This window comes from Alligator sinensis, unplaced genomic scaffold (genome assembly GCF_000455745.1).
Source record: "Alligator sinensis unplaced genomic scaffold, ASM45574v1 scaffold1146_1, whole genome shotgun sequence".
In the NCBI taxonomy this organism is placed as follows: Eukaryota; Metazoa; Chordata; order Crocodylia; family Alligatoridae; genus Alligator; species Alligator sinensis.
This window is the reverse complement of record NW_005842696.1, coordinates 591,788-608,174: the sequence shown is the minus strand read 5'-3', so window position 1 is coordinate 608,174 and position 16,387 is coordinate 591,788. Positions and strand designations below refer to the sequence as shown.

Below are 16,387 nucleotides of genomic sequence, written 5' to 3'. Positions count from 1 at the left end.
CCCCCCCCCCGTTTTTCTCCTCCTTAGACTAATTCTAATTCTTCTGACTTCCTCATATATCATGTTTTATAGATTGTAATGGTGGGCCTCTATCCCCTGTTATTTTGAATAGGAGGGAAGGCAGCATTAAGTGGCTCCAAGAATGCTGGCAGTTAAATTGTGTGTTTAATGTGCTGGCAGTTAAAGGTGTGCCGCCTGAAGCCAGAGCCTGGCTAGCCAGAGCAGTGCTCTGCAGCTGCCCCGGCTCCGTGCAACAGGATTGCTGCTGCTGAAGCCCTGGGAGGCCCCCAGGTAAGTCTTCTGCGGCCATCCCAGTGCTGGCCTCAGCCTCCCCTACCCCACTTGGAGAAACCTGCTGTGCGCCAGCATGTGAGGCACAGGTACTACCTGGGGACAACTAGCGGCAGCACAAAGGGGACCACTGCTAGTTGTCCCTGGGGAACCAAATGTCCATGCACGTCTGGACATGACCCTAGAAGCAACTGGTGTTTCAAACTGAATCTAATCTAAAAACCCTACAAGCTCCCTTTTGGAAGCAGATGGGGATGTGAGATGTGCTAATATTTCTCTAAATTTTCTACAGAAAGATATTGTATGAAGACTTGGTTGAAATGCAGTGCCATCTCAATTAAATCAGTCTAGCAATGCTGTAACAGGAGGCTCTCTCAGGGCTGGTCTACTAACGGCCAGCCCACCTGTTTCCATCCAGCTTCTTGCTTGCCATGCCTTTTTGATATATAATTAATTATCTTAATTAGGCAGGAGGCTGCCCATTTCTTGCCCTGATGCCAGGAGATGCTATCTATGGCTCAGTTGGTCCCCTACGCTGCAGCCTAAGCCTCGCAGATAGTATCTACAGTTGTTAATGTCACCGGCCCCACTCTGGGCTCTAGAATCCTCCGGTTTAGACCCCTAAAAGATCCCTTCACTCAGGCAGCCTATTCTGCCCCCATTATGGGCTGCCTAACTCCCTAAACTGTTCTCCCTTTCAGGTGTGGTCCCCCCAGAACCTTTGGCCACACAGGCCCTGGCCTCACCTCCAAGGCCAGTTGGAAACCCCAGGTCCTCAGCTCTGGATATCCCTTGTGGTGGGCCCCTGGCCCTTTTGACACTTCCATTCCTGGCCACAGCATTCACCAGTTGAGGGTTTTCAAGTCAGGTCTATGAACCTCTAGCTCCCTCTCTAACTTGGGTCCGCCTTCTTGGCCCTTCTATGTGGTAACCCACCCAGTTGTGGGAGCTGGGGTTATTAAGGCAGCCCGACCCACCTTTCACTGGGGTGGTAACTGGCATGGCATTTCCTGGAGGCTCCCGCACGACTGGGAGCCCCACTAGGCCACCCATCCCCAACAGGGTGCAGTTTTAAGTCATGCCCAGGAGCCTCCAAACCATTCCCTTAAGCTCCTGTCCTTACCTCCAGGATGTTGCATGCAGCCAGTGTTACTGCCTGGCCTGCCAGCAGTGAACCGTTCTGTTTATATAGGCAGCCAGAGATCTAAAATGGCCGCCACAATCAAGCACCTGTTGGCTACTTGACTCAGTCCTTAAAGTGGCAGGGACCAACAGTGCCCTGCCACAAATACATTTATATTGCTTTTTCCAAATCTTTAATAGCCCTAGTTATTCATGCTTTACTGATCAGTTGCAGATAGAACTGATCAGTAAAACTATTCTCAGTCATGATTATTCTACAAATAAATAACAAAAGTTATGCACAATGTAACTTCAAAATTCTAAAATCAGTTCTCTGAGTTTTCTACAAGGTCTAATGCAAAGCAGCACTGCATACTTTTGCTACTTGGCATGTCAAAATTGTGGCTGAACTGGTATATTCAAATTATCAGTCATCCTCATAATTCTTTGGTTAGGTTGCATGAAGTAGTTAATAAATAGGAGCATAGATTTGCTTTCTGTAGAGCTGATCCTTTTCTTATATTTATAACTGTATTCATAAAAAAGTTTAACAGTCATTTGCAATATATAAACCACAGTTCAGTTCAAAGCCATCTCTCTTTCAAAGGATTATGTCTTTTTCTTATAAATTAATGATCTGATTGGTGTTAAAAATCATGTAAGATCCTTTCCATAGTTTGTATTTGTGAATATATGAGACCTATTTCAGGTTGTTGTTTTTTTCTTTTCTTTCTTTTTTTTGGGGGGTAAAAATCTCAGTCTTTTAAACTCTCTCTCAAAAATACTTAATTTAATATTTCTAGTAAAAGGCAAATTCTTTTCTAGACTTTACCCACTATTTGCTAAGTGATAGGCACAGGAAGGTTTAAGGGTAAAACAAAATTGAGTTGAAATCTGTTACACTTGTTGCAAAAAGTGTCTCTAGAATTAATTTGTTTTTGTTTTGCTTTTGATTTCTAGCACCTGGTCTCACTGCAATTGCTGGAGGGCGTCCAAGTGTGTAAGTTGATTACTCACTAGTCTCGGTGTCTGGGTATAGTGCTCCTTCCACCATTTAAAAAAATTCCAATAGCATCTTGTGTTATGTCTACTAACTGGTGAAAAAGGAACAGTTATACTAAAGATATTTGCCACAATTAGCAGATCTCTAACCAGTTTTTGGGAGCACTGTATTTACTTTTACTGAGGCCTCGTATAAACATTCAGTTTCTCCTGGGAGTTGCTCTCCTAGGAGAAACTACATGTATAGATGTTCAGGTTTTTGCTCTCAGAGTAAAAATGACTGCTTCAGGAGAAAAATAACCAGGGAACAACCAAGGTCATATCATTCCCAGGAGAGTTTCTCTTGGGAGAGTGAATGTCTGTACATGCCATGAGACTCTAGTCACCTTTATGCGAGGTAAGTCTCGTACTTAAAAAAGTTGTTCTTAAAGTGTATTCTACTGCATCATTAGCACGAAAACAGTGAAGCAAGTTAGAATAGAATAATTCTTAATATACCTATTTTAGGTCACAATTTTTTATATTTAAAATCTGTTAAAATATGTAAAGATTTCTTAGATTTCATAGACATTTGGGTTGGAAGGGACCCCGGAGGATCATTGAGTCCAGTCCTCTGCCCCAGGGGAAGAAAGTCAGCAGGGATCATAGGATCCCAGCAAGATAAACATCCAAATGTGTCTCGAAGGCATTGAAAGTGGGTGCTTGAACCACCTCCGGCGGCAGTCTATTCCAAACCTTAGGGGCTCAGACAGTAAAGAAGTTCTTCCTTATGTCCAGCCTGAATCGGTTGCAGCGGAGTTTGTGACCATTCGATCTTGTTATCCCTTGGGGCTCTCTGGTGAACAGACATTCCCCCAGATCCTGGTGAACACCCTGATAAACTTATAGGTGGCGACCAGATCGCCACTGAGCCTGTGCTTTTCCAGGCTGAAAAGTCCCATGGCTCTCAGCCTCTCATCATAAGGTCTGTTTTCCTGACCTCTGATCATGTGCGTGGCTCTCCTTTGCAGTCTCTCAAGCTTCTCCACATCCTTTTTAATTGTGGAGCCCAAAACTGGACACAGTAGTCCAGCTGCAGCCTCACCAAGGCCAAGTACAACAGGAGAATGATGTCCTGGGATTTGCTTGAGAAGCATCTATGGATGCAAGCCAGCGTTTTGCTTGCTTTACTAGCTGCAGCATCACATTGATGGCTCATATTCATCTTGTGGTCAATCATGACCCCCAAGCCCCTTTCATCTGTAGTGCTAACCAGCGTAGCACTACCGAGCCTATAAGCATGCTGCAGGTTTTTCCTCCCAAGGTGGAGAACCTTGCATTTTTCAGTGTTAAACACCACCAGGTTCTCATCCGCCCACTTCATGAGTCTGTCAAGATCTGCCTGGATCACTGTCCTGTCCTCAGGTGTGGATGCTTTACCCCAGAGTTTGGTGTCATCGGCGAACTTGGCCAGTCCGCTTCTGACACCAACGATGAAGTCTTTTTTTCTATTAAATGTACATGTTCACACTTTCATTCTTATTCATGAGAATAGTTATGAGAAAAATCAATAACATTTGAAACCCCTCTCAAACTGACACTCAATATGGTTTAAGACATATTTTACACTGGCCTTGAAAGTGTGTTTGTGGCATGTACAGAAACATCTTTGCAAATCAGGTTGACTACCTGAGTACATTGGCTCTGTTGACACAAGTTTCAGCCACTGAGTAAGTACCCAAGGTGTCAGGCCCATTTCAGAGGCTGTGTTGTCATAGCAACACTGCTATTAGTACCGAAGATGGCTCAATTAAAGCTAGTCAGACCTCAAAACAGTGCAGATGTACCAGCTGAATTAGATTTGCCTCAAAAAATGTACTCTCACCAGTGTTTACTAGATACCAGTTTATACCAATTTACTCTTAGCCCAACCTTTCTTACACAGATCTTGTCTCATATAATTGTTTGTTTGTACATTCGTATAAAGAAAACATTTCCAGAAGATGTTTTTAGAGTTTTTCAAGACTGTTTCTATAGGAATATTATGAAAAGTATACTGCATTATTTCTGTGACTGCACAGTGTGGGGAGAATTAAAAGCAAGAGTTAAGCAGTTGATCTTATATGACTGGCTAAAGTAGCGGTAAGCAATATTTTCTGGTGGCAGGCAGGAATGAACCAGCTTGGATCTGAAGTAGGTTGGTGCTAGGACCCAGCCACTCCCATGACCACCACAGCTTCTCCTCAACCATCCAGCTGCAATACAGCCAAAACCTCCTACTGTCCAACTGTGGCACTGCTGAAGTCCCTTGCCACTGGAGTGCCCCAGCTGTGCAGGATGTAGTTTGTCAACCCCTTGGTTGAAGGGATAGCCAAAATAAAGCTTTTATATTCAGTTAAATTATTTACCTCTGTTACTAGCACCTTTGATGATCACTGTAACGATAGGGATATCATTTAAAACTTCTGAGAGAAAGAGAGAGAGTGTGTTTTTTTTTTAATATGATGCTTGTTACTTTCCTAACGAGACTCATGCATTAGCCCATAACATTTTCTTTAAGCATATGAAACACCATACAGCAGGAGTTAGCAACATTTTCCAGGGGTTGGAGGGGAGCACAATAACCCAGCTTGAGTCAGAGGTTGACGGGCATTAGTACCAGGCCACCACCACCATTGCTAATACCCACTGTTCAGCTGCAGGGAAGCATGGTGAAAGCTGTGCTCCACTGGAACCCATGCTGCCTGCCTAGCATGGCATGGGCAGAGCTCCCACTGTGTTAGAGTCCCAGGTGCCTGTCTCTTGTAAGATGCATGTCTCATAGGGAGAGACCCTGCCACTGAATGCTGCTGAAGCTATGACTCCATGGGCCAGATCCAGCCCATGAGCCATAGGTTGCCAACCCTTGCCATAAAGCATTGGGCAGATATGCAGAAGACATAAAAAATTTGATTGACTATCCTTGATGTCATAAACACATCAGTGATATTATTTCAGGCTGTCCCACCCTTTTTTACTTTCACCTTCTTAATGAGTATGGAAGTTATAAGGAATGACTACACTATTCAACTATATCAAAATTGATGAAAAAATTACTACTAACCTTGATTTTTAATTATGGTACTTTTGAATTGTCCAAATACTTAATGAACTGAAAGAGGTATGACCCAGTTTTTTCATTTGTTATTATTTACATAGTTATATATTATTTGTTTTGTATATCCAGGTCTCCAGTTTTGAAACCATTTTTCTTCCTTTATCCCAAAAGAAATGTTAAGGTAAGCACTACTTCTTAGAGGTCTCATCTTGTTCTGACTGCAGCAATGGGAAAAGCAATCCTGATTTCAATAGAAATAGGATCAGGCCTTGTAAAGCTGCAAGATTTACTGTAAATTGTACTAAAATATATTTTTTCCTCAGACAATCATAACATATATTTGCATTCCATGTTTTATAATATGTTAAGTCAATAAAAATATTCAATGTTGCCATCCCATGATACATGAATTCTAAAAGACCCCTCCCTGCTTACTGAAACTTGATTTTACTCAGCAGATTTCTAGGACTATGCAAAGAATGTATTGATAGTACATATAGTATGTTAGTTTTCAACTAGTGGTCCTACTATAAAGACTGAACTGGGAATCAGAAGATCTGACTTCTAATCCTCTGTAACCTAGGCCAGTTTTTTAATCTCCTTGGATCTGATTCTGCTTATTAGTATATGTCATATAGAAGGTAGGGCAGGTGACATCTTAGAGACTAACTGGCTCAGAAGCATGAGCTTTCATAGGCCAGGACCTACTTTGTCAGATGCTGATGAAGTAGATCATTGCCTGTGAAAACTCATGTCTCTCTAAACCTGTACACATGATGGACCTCTGATCTAATGTGTGTTAATTAAAGCACCCACAGAGTCTGCTGTGAGTCTGCTGGAGTGTGCTAATTAGTGTGCTCCAGCAGCCTCTGTGTAACGTGTATTCAGCAACCCCGCGTTTCAACTAAAGCTAGTCAAACAAACTTTAGTTAAGAACCCATGCTGCCATTTTCAATCACCAGACACTGAATACACATGATGCTGCAGACACTTTAATTAGAACAGCTCTCAGAGCCGCTTTAATTAAAGCAGCCTCCGCCCGCCCCCCCACCCCCCTGTCCACCTGGAGGACGTGTATAGATGCCCTAGGCTGCCACCCTGCCCTACCTTTTGTCTAGCTGACCATTTCTAGTCTAAGTCAAATGCTACTCTGTTAAAATCAGTGGACTTAAGTTGATGTAAAACATGTGAGAGGAGACTCAGGCCCCTTGTACCCAATTCCCTATGAGAATAATCCCATATTTCTCACATAAAACATAGCCCGGAATATAATATATATTCTGTCTTTGAGATATAACTTGAAGAAAAATACTTACTTTGTAGCACAGGTAAGTAACCAGATAGGAAGAGGAGCTAAATCTGCTCTTCTATCCTCTAGGCCCTCTAGGCCTGCAGACTGACCCTGTGCAGTGGCTGGATTTGTTATGTTGGGTCTGGGACCATGAGCCTTGTTTGCCCCTGTGTGCTGGAACTGGGGTCACACGCCAGGTCTGGCTGAAAACTGGCTTCTCATGCCAGCCCGATCCAGCACTCCAGGCTGTGTGCTGGGTCTGGCTACAGCCTTCCATGCCAGCCCAATCCAGCGCATCAGGTTTGAGGCTACACATCAAGTCTGTGGCTGCATGCCAGGTCCAAACTCATGTGCTGGGTCTGGGCCCATGCACTGGGCCCAAACCTGTGCACAAGGTCTGGGAACAATGGGCCAGTGTTCAGCCTCAAAAGTGGGCATACCTGGTGCGCAGGGCCATGTCATCCAGCCAATGAGTCTCCATAGGTCTGTAAATTTGGTGATGGGGGAGCAAGGGCAACATCAATTACCATGGCTTTTGCTGCCCCTGCTACAAAACTTCTAAATCTATGGGGATCCATATTTCTCACTATAATGTCCACCCCAATTTCCTCCAGCTGGATTTGTCAGAAAGGGTGTGTGTTTTATGTAAGAAAATATGGTATTCCCTACCTTATGTAACTGTTGGCAGATTAACACCAGGTATGTTTTTGAAGCATCTGGACAAGTACCAGAAAAAGGACTATGAATACACATCAATGGTCTATTCACTTCATAGCAGCAGTTTCTTGTGGCAATCATATCTTGGTGGTTAGAATAAGCTGGGTAACTAATTACAGTGAGGTGGTGTGTTGTGGCCGTACTTCTCTTCCATTATTCCTGCTTTTCTGTGCAGTAGATTTATATCTCCATGAGATCACCTCCATTGAATACTGCTACTCTTTTGACTACACTGCTTATTTTTCTGAGAAGGTGGGCACGTCTACACATGCCTATTAATGTGCAGCAATAAGCTTATTGCTGCTGGCCACATGTCTGCACGTGTGTCCAAACTGGGACAAAGCAGCTCTGACTGGCAGGGGGCCCCAGGGCTCAGCCTACTAGCCCAGGGCTGCTCCCCACAGCAAAATGTGCTGCAGAGGAGCTGCCTGGGGCACGAGGGTGCTTCATTGTAGGGCTAGCTGGCAGACAGACCCCTCGCTAAAGCACCCTTGTGCCGCAGCTAGTTTCTCCAGAGTTTACATGTGTGCTGCTGCAGAGTTTTTTACTTTGCATCAGGATAGTACTTGTAAATACTAGTAAGTTATTTTATTCCAGCCTAGTAGGGATGCACATGTAGACACCAAGACGTTTACTGTACAGCTAATTAGTCTACTGCTCAGTAAATGTTTCATATAGATGTGCCCGGTGTTAGTCTCATTAGTCCTTTTGAGACTGCAGTTGAAACTATAAATACACTTTTTCTTTTCCAGATGAGTTATGTGATAGCTAGTATCCAAATTACAGTACTAGCATTTCATGACAAGGCATCCACACTGAAAATGCAGCTGATATAAGAGTATTCTGATCAAGAGGGTTTAAATTCCACAGTACTAATTTTCCAAATGCTATACCAGAGAAAGAGGCAGCACATTTAACCAGGGGTGCATAGGCAGCAAATGCAGAAAGTAAAAGATGGAACAGGTCAAAACATTAGCAGGATAACAAATTAATATTGTTTACAGAATTTGCTTTAAATGTTTTTGCCATAGTAAAGATATCTCTTTAATAGAGAAAAAATAGAAGGCAAATCTAACACAGCAAATGTGACAACATCTTGTTGTGTTTCATAAATTAGAGGTTTATCGTTTTATGGTGAAGAATATTTTTCCCCCTGATCTTATGCAGTTGTCCCAACTCCAGCAGAGATCACTTAAGCTTTTATAACTCCATAAGGTTTCTGTTAAAAGATAGTATTTTTGAATGTGTGCTCTTCTTCAGTTAGGAAAATTTAAAAAATACCTCCCAACCCCAGTAAATCTACCTAAAACAAGGACAGTTGTTTGAAAATATTTTATCAATAATGGAAACAATGAAATGGAACAACACAATTTGTCTTTATGGTCTGTTAGCTTCTTTCTTAATGTTTTGTTTCTGTAAGTTCTGTATTGGTATTTATTTTTCACAATGCCTCAGCCACATGATTTTTTACTTTAAGAAACGACATGTGCCTAATGCAACTGAGGTTATTTCCCCTGAAAAACAAAGTATGGAGAGAATAACTCTGCCTATGGGGCCAAAAGGTCTGATGTCTTCAAGGAAGAGATTGGTTGCTATATTATGCCAAACTGTAGAGAACATTTGGTGCATGATGGGTACAGAGCTAAATAGTTTAAAATTGTGCCAACATGGCACAAATCAAAAATGTCCTGGAAGACAAACTTGCTCCAGGACTAATGGACTAGACTTTGCAACATTGTTCTACAATTCTAATCATTATAGTAGTAAACAAGCCAAGGCTGATCTGATTCCTAATAATTGTAGTACCCTTTAATGCATAAATTTTGAGAGTAGCCCATTGATCAAACTTATTCCTAGCTGCTCCCATGAAAACATCATTTGTAACTCATACTTGTCTTCCCCCACTCTGTAAAGTAGAGGTCATCTCATTCTCTACACTAAAAAGATGAACTATGGAATCTCATTACTGCAGTATTTAATATTAAATAGTGCTATATCTAGATCCAGGATTCATCCTTAGAATCAGCACTCTTTCTGAGGTGTTCAAGAAGTATAGTTTACCTTCCTTTTTGTTACTTTACTTATAAAGAAAAATGTAAGATGCCTTCTTACTTTATCTAAAAAGGACTAAAGCCTTGGAAAAATGATTTTCCCATTCCTCCTCTATCATCCAGCAGTTAACAATTGATTAACAATCAAAATTGTATAATTTGAAGATTACAAACGAGTAACTGCCCATGTAAACAGAGTAGTCTCAGTAGTTAGAGATCATTTGCATTTTATGAGAACTTCCAGGCAGTTGTTGAATCTTCTTTGCACATTGCAATTAGAGGCACAAACCTCTGCAGATGTTTGGAAGATTTTAAATATCTACTATAGGATCTGCTTGATTCTCACTTATATTTATGGCATTTCTAGTAATTAAGTGTTAATATAGTTTCCATTGAAAAACACATAAAGGAATTCTGTCCTTTACACTGTGCACCTAAATAGAAGTTTTCTAGCCATGTAAGTAGCCTTTTTGGCACTTACACACAGGTTGTGATTCTGGTATTCCTTTAGTCAGAAAACATGTATGCATGTGTACATAGACTGAGCATACACAGTAGGCTACTGTAACAGGGGGCCTTCCCAGGGCCCGTTAGAAGTTTGTCTGCGCTACCACCTGTTTCTGGGCTAACTGCCTGCCTCTCGCCTGTCACACCTTGATGGAAAATGATTAAGATGTTCATTAGGTGGGAGGCTGCCCATTTTGAACCCCACTGTTCAGGGGAATATCCACAGCTCCGTTTCACACTTACACTGAAGCCCAAGCCTTGCAGATGGCATCCCAGGCAGCTAAACTCAGCCGTTCCCTTAGCCCATTAGCTGTGGTCCCCTCTCTGGGACCTTCGGCTCCCCCTTAGGCCCTGGCCCCATTTCAGACCAGTTGGGACCCTGAGCCTCTTTGCTCTGTGGGCATCCCTCGCGGTGGGCCCCTGGCCCTTTTGACCCCTGTCTGGGTCCTGGCCCCAGCATGGACCAGTTGAGTACCTCAGGGTAAGCCTGAGCTGCTTGTCTACTTTTACCCTCACAACTCCACTAGCAACTGAGCCACAGGCCTTTCTAAGCTCTCAAAAGCCTGGACATTACCCAGATAGGAATGTGCAGGGGCTGGAAGTTATTAGGCACCCCTGACCCACCTTTCACCAGGGAGATAACTAGCCTGGCATTTTATGGGGCTCCCACACCACCAGCAGTCCCACCAGGCCTCTCTTTACTGGCAGGGGGCAGTTTTAGGTCATGCCCATGACCTGGAGCCTCCTCCATCCCTATAGCCCCAGCCCATAGACCTCCAACTTGTTCCTGTTCCTCAGCTCCACCAGCTGATGTCTCACTCACGGCTACTAGCAGCAAACTGCTGTTTCACCCTAGTTATAGCCTGCTCTCTAAAATGGCTGCCGCAATCCAGCACCTGGCTGCTGCCTGCTCTGGCCCTTAAAGTGGCAGGCACCAACAGTGCCCTGCCACAGCTACACATGGGGTTTTAGGAGTAGAGAATCAGAGTAGTTTAGAATTTTTTGACAAGTTTTATTTAAAAAGAGGAGAGGAAAGCTTTGATGTATAGATTTTGATGTGAAATATGGCACATATTTTAATTCACATTCTTCATGACACTTAGTTTAATTTACATATTTAACACTGGATTTCTAGTTGTGTGATTAAAACATTAAAAATGGGTATATTTTTTCAGATCAACATTTTCTTAAATGGACAGCAGGTGGAAGCATTTGAAGAAGATCTTACATTTACTTCAGATGCAGTTGTTTCATTTGATCAACAGAAGACTGAAGATCAGTTAAAAGGTATTTTGTCTTTAATATCACTGACTTTCATTAATCACTTAGTCTTTATTAGGTTTCTTTTTCAGGCATGTCTATGCTGCATTCAACATGTGTGGTGATATCTTCACTGTGTTGTGTGAACAGGGCATACAGTGTGAATTAAAAACAAGCCAGAATCTTATCAGGGTTTAAGGCACAACCCCACATTTATTGCAACATAAAACATAAACCATGCAACATGAAAAGAAAAAAGAACCGTAAGGTTATTTGCTTCACTCATTCCCATACATATTCATCCATTCATTCATACAAAAGAAACAAGCACACACACACAGATAGTTAGACAGTCCTGCAAAGGTTAAGGTGTTACCAAGTTCTAATGTTGCTCAGGTCAGTCTGGTGGCTGGCCAGACTGACCATGAGTGATGGAGTCAGGTCTAGTTGGACGTGCCCAAAAGTCCTTTTTGCAGGTGGAAAAGACCCAGAACCTTGTCTCTGTGTTCATTCTTTATAGTGATAGGTGTCCATACAATCCTATGGATTCCACTGAGTCAGATGCAAAGGTCATCCTCCTTGTCCTGTTGGCAGGCTGGGATTGGTAGGACATGATCTTCTGGCTTTGTGGTCTGCAATCTTCAGGGGGGTCGTTGCTTGCAGTCTTCAGCCATCAGGGTGAAGCATGATCTAGTATTTGGTAATCCTTAACTGCTGACTTGGCGTCGCTGCAGCCTTTAACTGTTAAACCACAGAAGGCTATTTTCACCTGCTGCAAGAGGACTGTCTTCTTTCACGTTGTCACACGCATACATCATTCACTCTTTCGTTACCTCTTTCCACATACGCCAGACATAGCACAAATCTTGCATAAGCATTTTCCTTATACTAAATTTAAGTTCTAAAAATCATGAGATCAATAGGTCAAATAAGTCTAAAATCATGAGACCAATATGTCCAATATATTTATGCTAAGCAATAAGAAATTTAAAATAGATGGTTAATTCCAGAACACTAATAATGACTGATCAAATTATTATAAAAAGTAAATCATAACAAGACTAACTTTATCTTAATGGTTAAATATTTCATTATATAAAAAGAAAAATAACAATATAAGCAACCAAAGCAATTATAGTTACTGTAATACAACCGCTGACTGTAATGCAGTGTAGACATACTTGAGGTACTTTTAAACTAGATAACTGCTACCAATACCCAGGCTATCTGTAGCAGCACCATGTTTAGCATAGGCTAATCACCTAAGTTTTTACCTAGTTTATTCAGTGGATTGTCTAGACTGTTTTCAGATTTAAGCTAGCTCATTATGAGAAATGCTTGTACGCAGATTTATGTAACACATTGCACTCCCAACATGTAAGATACTTGGTCAGGAACAAACTTCCCAACTGGGACAGTGAATGGGAGCACTTACTGCTTGAAATAAGATTCTGGTGAAAAGAAAGAGAGAGAAAGTAAGGTGCTTTCAATGGAAGTTATGGTTTTAGAACATAACATGTGTATAATTCCACTCAAAGGCCATTTACAGACATTCAGTTTCTCTTGGGAGAATCATTGCTCTCAGGAGAACCATGAATGTACAGATGTTCAAAATTTTTCTCCCAGAGTAAAAATGTCTCTCTAGTGGGTTATGGAATAGAGAAAATCCCACACAATTTACTGATTCGTTTTGATGCACTGGCTGGGGGAGTAGTTAGCTGATTGCACGATTTCACAGTGATTACACACTTAATTCATACAACACAATTTTATTTTAAAATTCTTTACTACGTATATAACACTGCTTAGCTTTAAGAAACACCACAAACATTAAGAACACAATAATTACATATATCAGAAACAATGCTCCGAATGCACTTCCTTCCCAAACAATGCTATAAGAATTAGTGTTACAAAAACAACTACAATTACAACTAAAAGTTAAATTTGAATCAATACTATTATTTTTCATAATATACTTACAATCCTAGAATTCCGAGAAGCCAAATACCAAAATATGGTTTCATTCCTCAGTAGTACAATTTAATGGGTTGGCCTCAGTAGTACGGTTCAATGGGCTCGCCTCAGCAATACGATTCAGTAGGCTGGCCTCAGCAGTGATAGGACTAAGTCCCCTTCCTTCAGTCCCTTTCAGGTGCTCCATGGCTTCAGCGTGAACTAAGAGATTCGTGTTCACGGAGAGGTTGGGTCAGGTGATCAGTCTGATCCGGGCTACGCTTGCGATTCTTCCTTCGTTGTTCTGCAAGTGGTCACCTCCAAAGGATCTTACTCAACAGATTCTTTTGCCTTTGTTGAGCATTTTAAATTACTCTTGGGGAGACTTCCATATCACTGCAAATGCCTTTTTCTTACCAGTCTAGTTAAAAGGCCTTAGGCTTTGATGTCTCGGAACTCAGGATATTTGCTCTCTTTGTAAAAGACTTCTAAAGATAAAATTTAAATTAAGACTTTAAACGAAGTCAGGACATTTTGCACGTAGTTCCCAAAACAATGACTTAGATAAGGAGATAAATCCTATCTTCTTCCTGAAACTGGCTAATGGGCAACCTTTACAAACATTGAAACTATTTCATTCAATATGACAAAATGGTTGCTCTAAGAAAAAAATAACCACAGAACAACCAGTGGTAAACCACTCTTGGAAGACAAATGTCTGTACGAGTTACCTTTCTGAGAGAAGCCACAACAGAATCCTCCAGCATCTCAGGGTGCTTTGCTCCCCCTTCTTACTTCCAGAGACAGTGTTTCATTCAGACTGAACTTCACTGCTTCAACCAAGCAGGGAACAGAACGCGCCCCCCTCCTCAGAATCCCATGTTGCACTACAGGGAGACACAGGCTTACTCTGCAGTCTGGGTCAGCCAATCAGGGCAGCCCTGTGCACTGCTCCCATTTGTCACCAGGCAGACTGAGGGAGCTGGCTGCAGAGCATCAGCACTGCAAGCTCTCTTTTCTTCAGGGGCTCAGCACTTAAATGTCTGTTCAGGAGTCTCCAGGTAAGTTTTTCTACCAAGATGTGAAAGGATGGGCCCTGAAGGCAGCCATGGCACCCACTAGGGGTCACCCTAATCCTGTCTGTACTCCAGGTCCTCCATATACCCTCTTTTAATCTTTCTTGCCATGCCTTGATGTTCTTTCTATACTGATGAGGCTGCCTAGCCAATCCCCTGGTCCCTAACCAACTCAACTAAACTCTGGTCTCTGGGCCCTCCATCGGCTAACAGAACCTCATCTGTTTCCTGTGGGTGGCTCACTTGCTTACTTGGAACTTCTTGTGTCCTCCTGGTACTACTCAAACGTTGTGGTCACAGCTTATGACCCTAGTGACTTTAATTCAACCTTAAGGGCTCTAATCATCACCTCCAGCTCCCCTATAGGCTTACTTGCTTTGGCCTGGCCTCTCAGTCTTGACCTCTTGTCAGCCACAGCTGCCCATGTCACACTCTCTTGGCTCCAGCTCGCTCGGCTGCAGCCCACCCATATTGCCAGCTCTTGGCTCTGGCTCTGGCCCTCTGGGTACAGCATACATCTCTCTCATTCTCACTCTCTGTCATGTCCCTGCCACTAGTAGAGCCAAACCTGGAATGCCTTTCAGGTCCCCCTGCTTGGCCTCCTAACCATCCCAACAGCCACAAGTCAGTTGTCCAGTAAAACTGAAACAAACAATGTAAGCAAGCTGCTTTAAATAAAACATTCAAAGCTCCCTCTGGGTCACCATGCCACTGCAGAGGCCTCTTCCCCACTCATTGGCCCCCTCTGAACCCTGGTATACCTGACCTGGCCTACAGCTTCCATTTCTTACCTGCCTGAGCTAACAGAAACTTTCCTCCTCACAGAGTTTAGGGCTGCACTGGTCTCTCTGCCTCAGGAGCCCAGACTTATATCCCCTGAGGTCCTGCTCTTCAGGTCAGGTGTTCTCTTTACCGGCTGCAGGAGACTGTCTCCGTGGTACATAGGAGAATAAACCCAGGAGAATTCTCCCAGATTATTTGAATGTGTGTACACAGCCACAGTGAATCATGAATCCATTTAGGTTATGTGTCTAGTTGGAGGTAGATGAGCAACATACAGTCCTGGCTTTATCTACTTGTAATCCTCCATTTCAAGGAAGAAAAAAAGACACTAGAAGGAACAGAATAAAAAACTGACATAATTATTGTTAATTTTCATTTATAATTTGACTTGAGAAAAGAATGCTTGTTTTTTCCTGTATTGATAATAGTAATAATAAAGATCTTATATAGAACTTTTTATAAGTAGGTTTCAAAACACTGTCGAGATTAAAAGCCAGATTTTCCCCTTTAATTACATTTACTAAGTTGAAATAGTATCTTTGTATTAAAAATTTACCAGGATGATAGTGTTTGGAACAAATCAGCACCATTTAATCAGCCCAAAAATGTTCATAAGCCTTGAAGTATTAAAGTATAAACCTTAAGCGGATTAAGAATTCTTCCAGAATTTAATATTAAGATAGGGAAAAGTGATGGGGTATTTTTCAGTATATATACACATCAATCTTTGAGCAGCATGAAATATATACATACATATACTTTTTTACCATAGATGTGGATCCCACTAGCAGAAAACAATTTTCTTTTTCAGACAACATGTACTGTTTTTCTGTGTTGGCTTATTTTTCCATATTGACTACTATTCAGTAAGGGTGCCAGTAGATGTGCAGGATGCCTGCTTTGATGTGCTGCAGTTACAGCACGTTAGAGCTGTCTTGATTGGCTTGATGTGCAGCCACCTATGGGCAGCCAAGTAGGTGGAGGACAGCCCCACTGGGAAGCTGTGTGCACTGGCTGGGCCAGAGCCGGAGCAGTGTCTTTAGGAGGCATGGGACAGGTGTGAGCAGGAACACAGTGCAAGCTGCCTTGGGTAGGAGTTGCTGGAGCTTAGCCCCACCAAGAGCACTGGAGGGCCAGATGGGAGGGTGCACTGCACTAGGACTTGTACCACACCACCCAGGCGAGCTCTCTTGCATATGTCCCCTGCCCCCCCTCATCCCCAGCTGGCTCCTGGGAGCTAATGCACAGGCAGCCC

At 42.5% G+C, this 16,387-nt stretch overlaps 1 protein-coding gene across 2 annotated transcripts in view; it reads left to right on the top strand.

The window, feature by feature from the left end:
* The window catches only part of LOC102378644, a 133,758-nt gene that overhangs the window by 85,111 nt on the left and 32,260 nt on the right, over positions 1 to 16,387 (top strand). For both annotated transcript variants that reach the window (XM_014524893.2, XM_025216020.1), the window contains exons 15-16: positions 5,621 to 5,672; positions 11,233 to 11,344. In XM_014524893.2, coding sequence (XP_014380379.1) covers positions 5,621 to 5,672; positions 11,233 to 11,344 — 164 coding nt within the window. The remainder of the gene's footprint in view (positions 1 to 5,620; positions 5,673 to 11,232; positions 11,345 to 16,387) is intronic.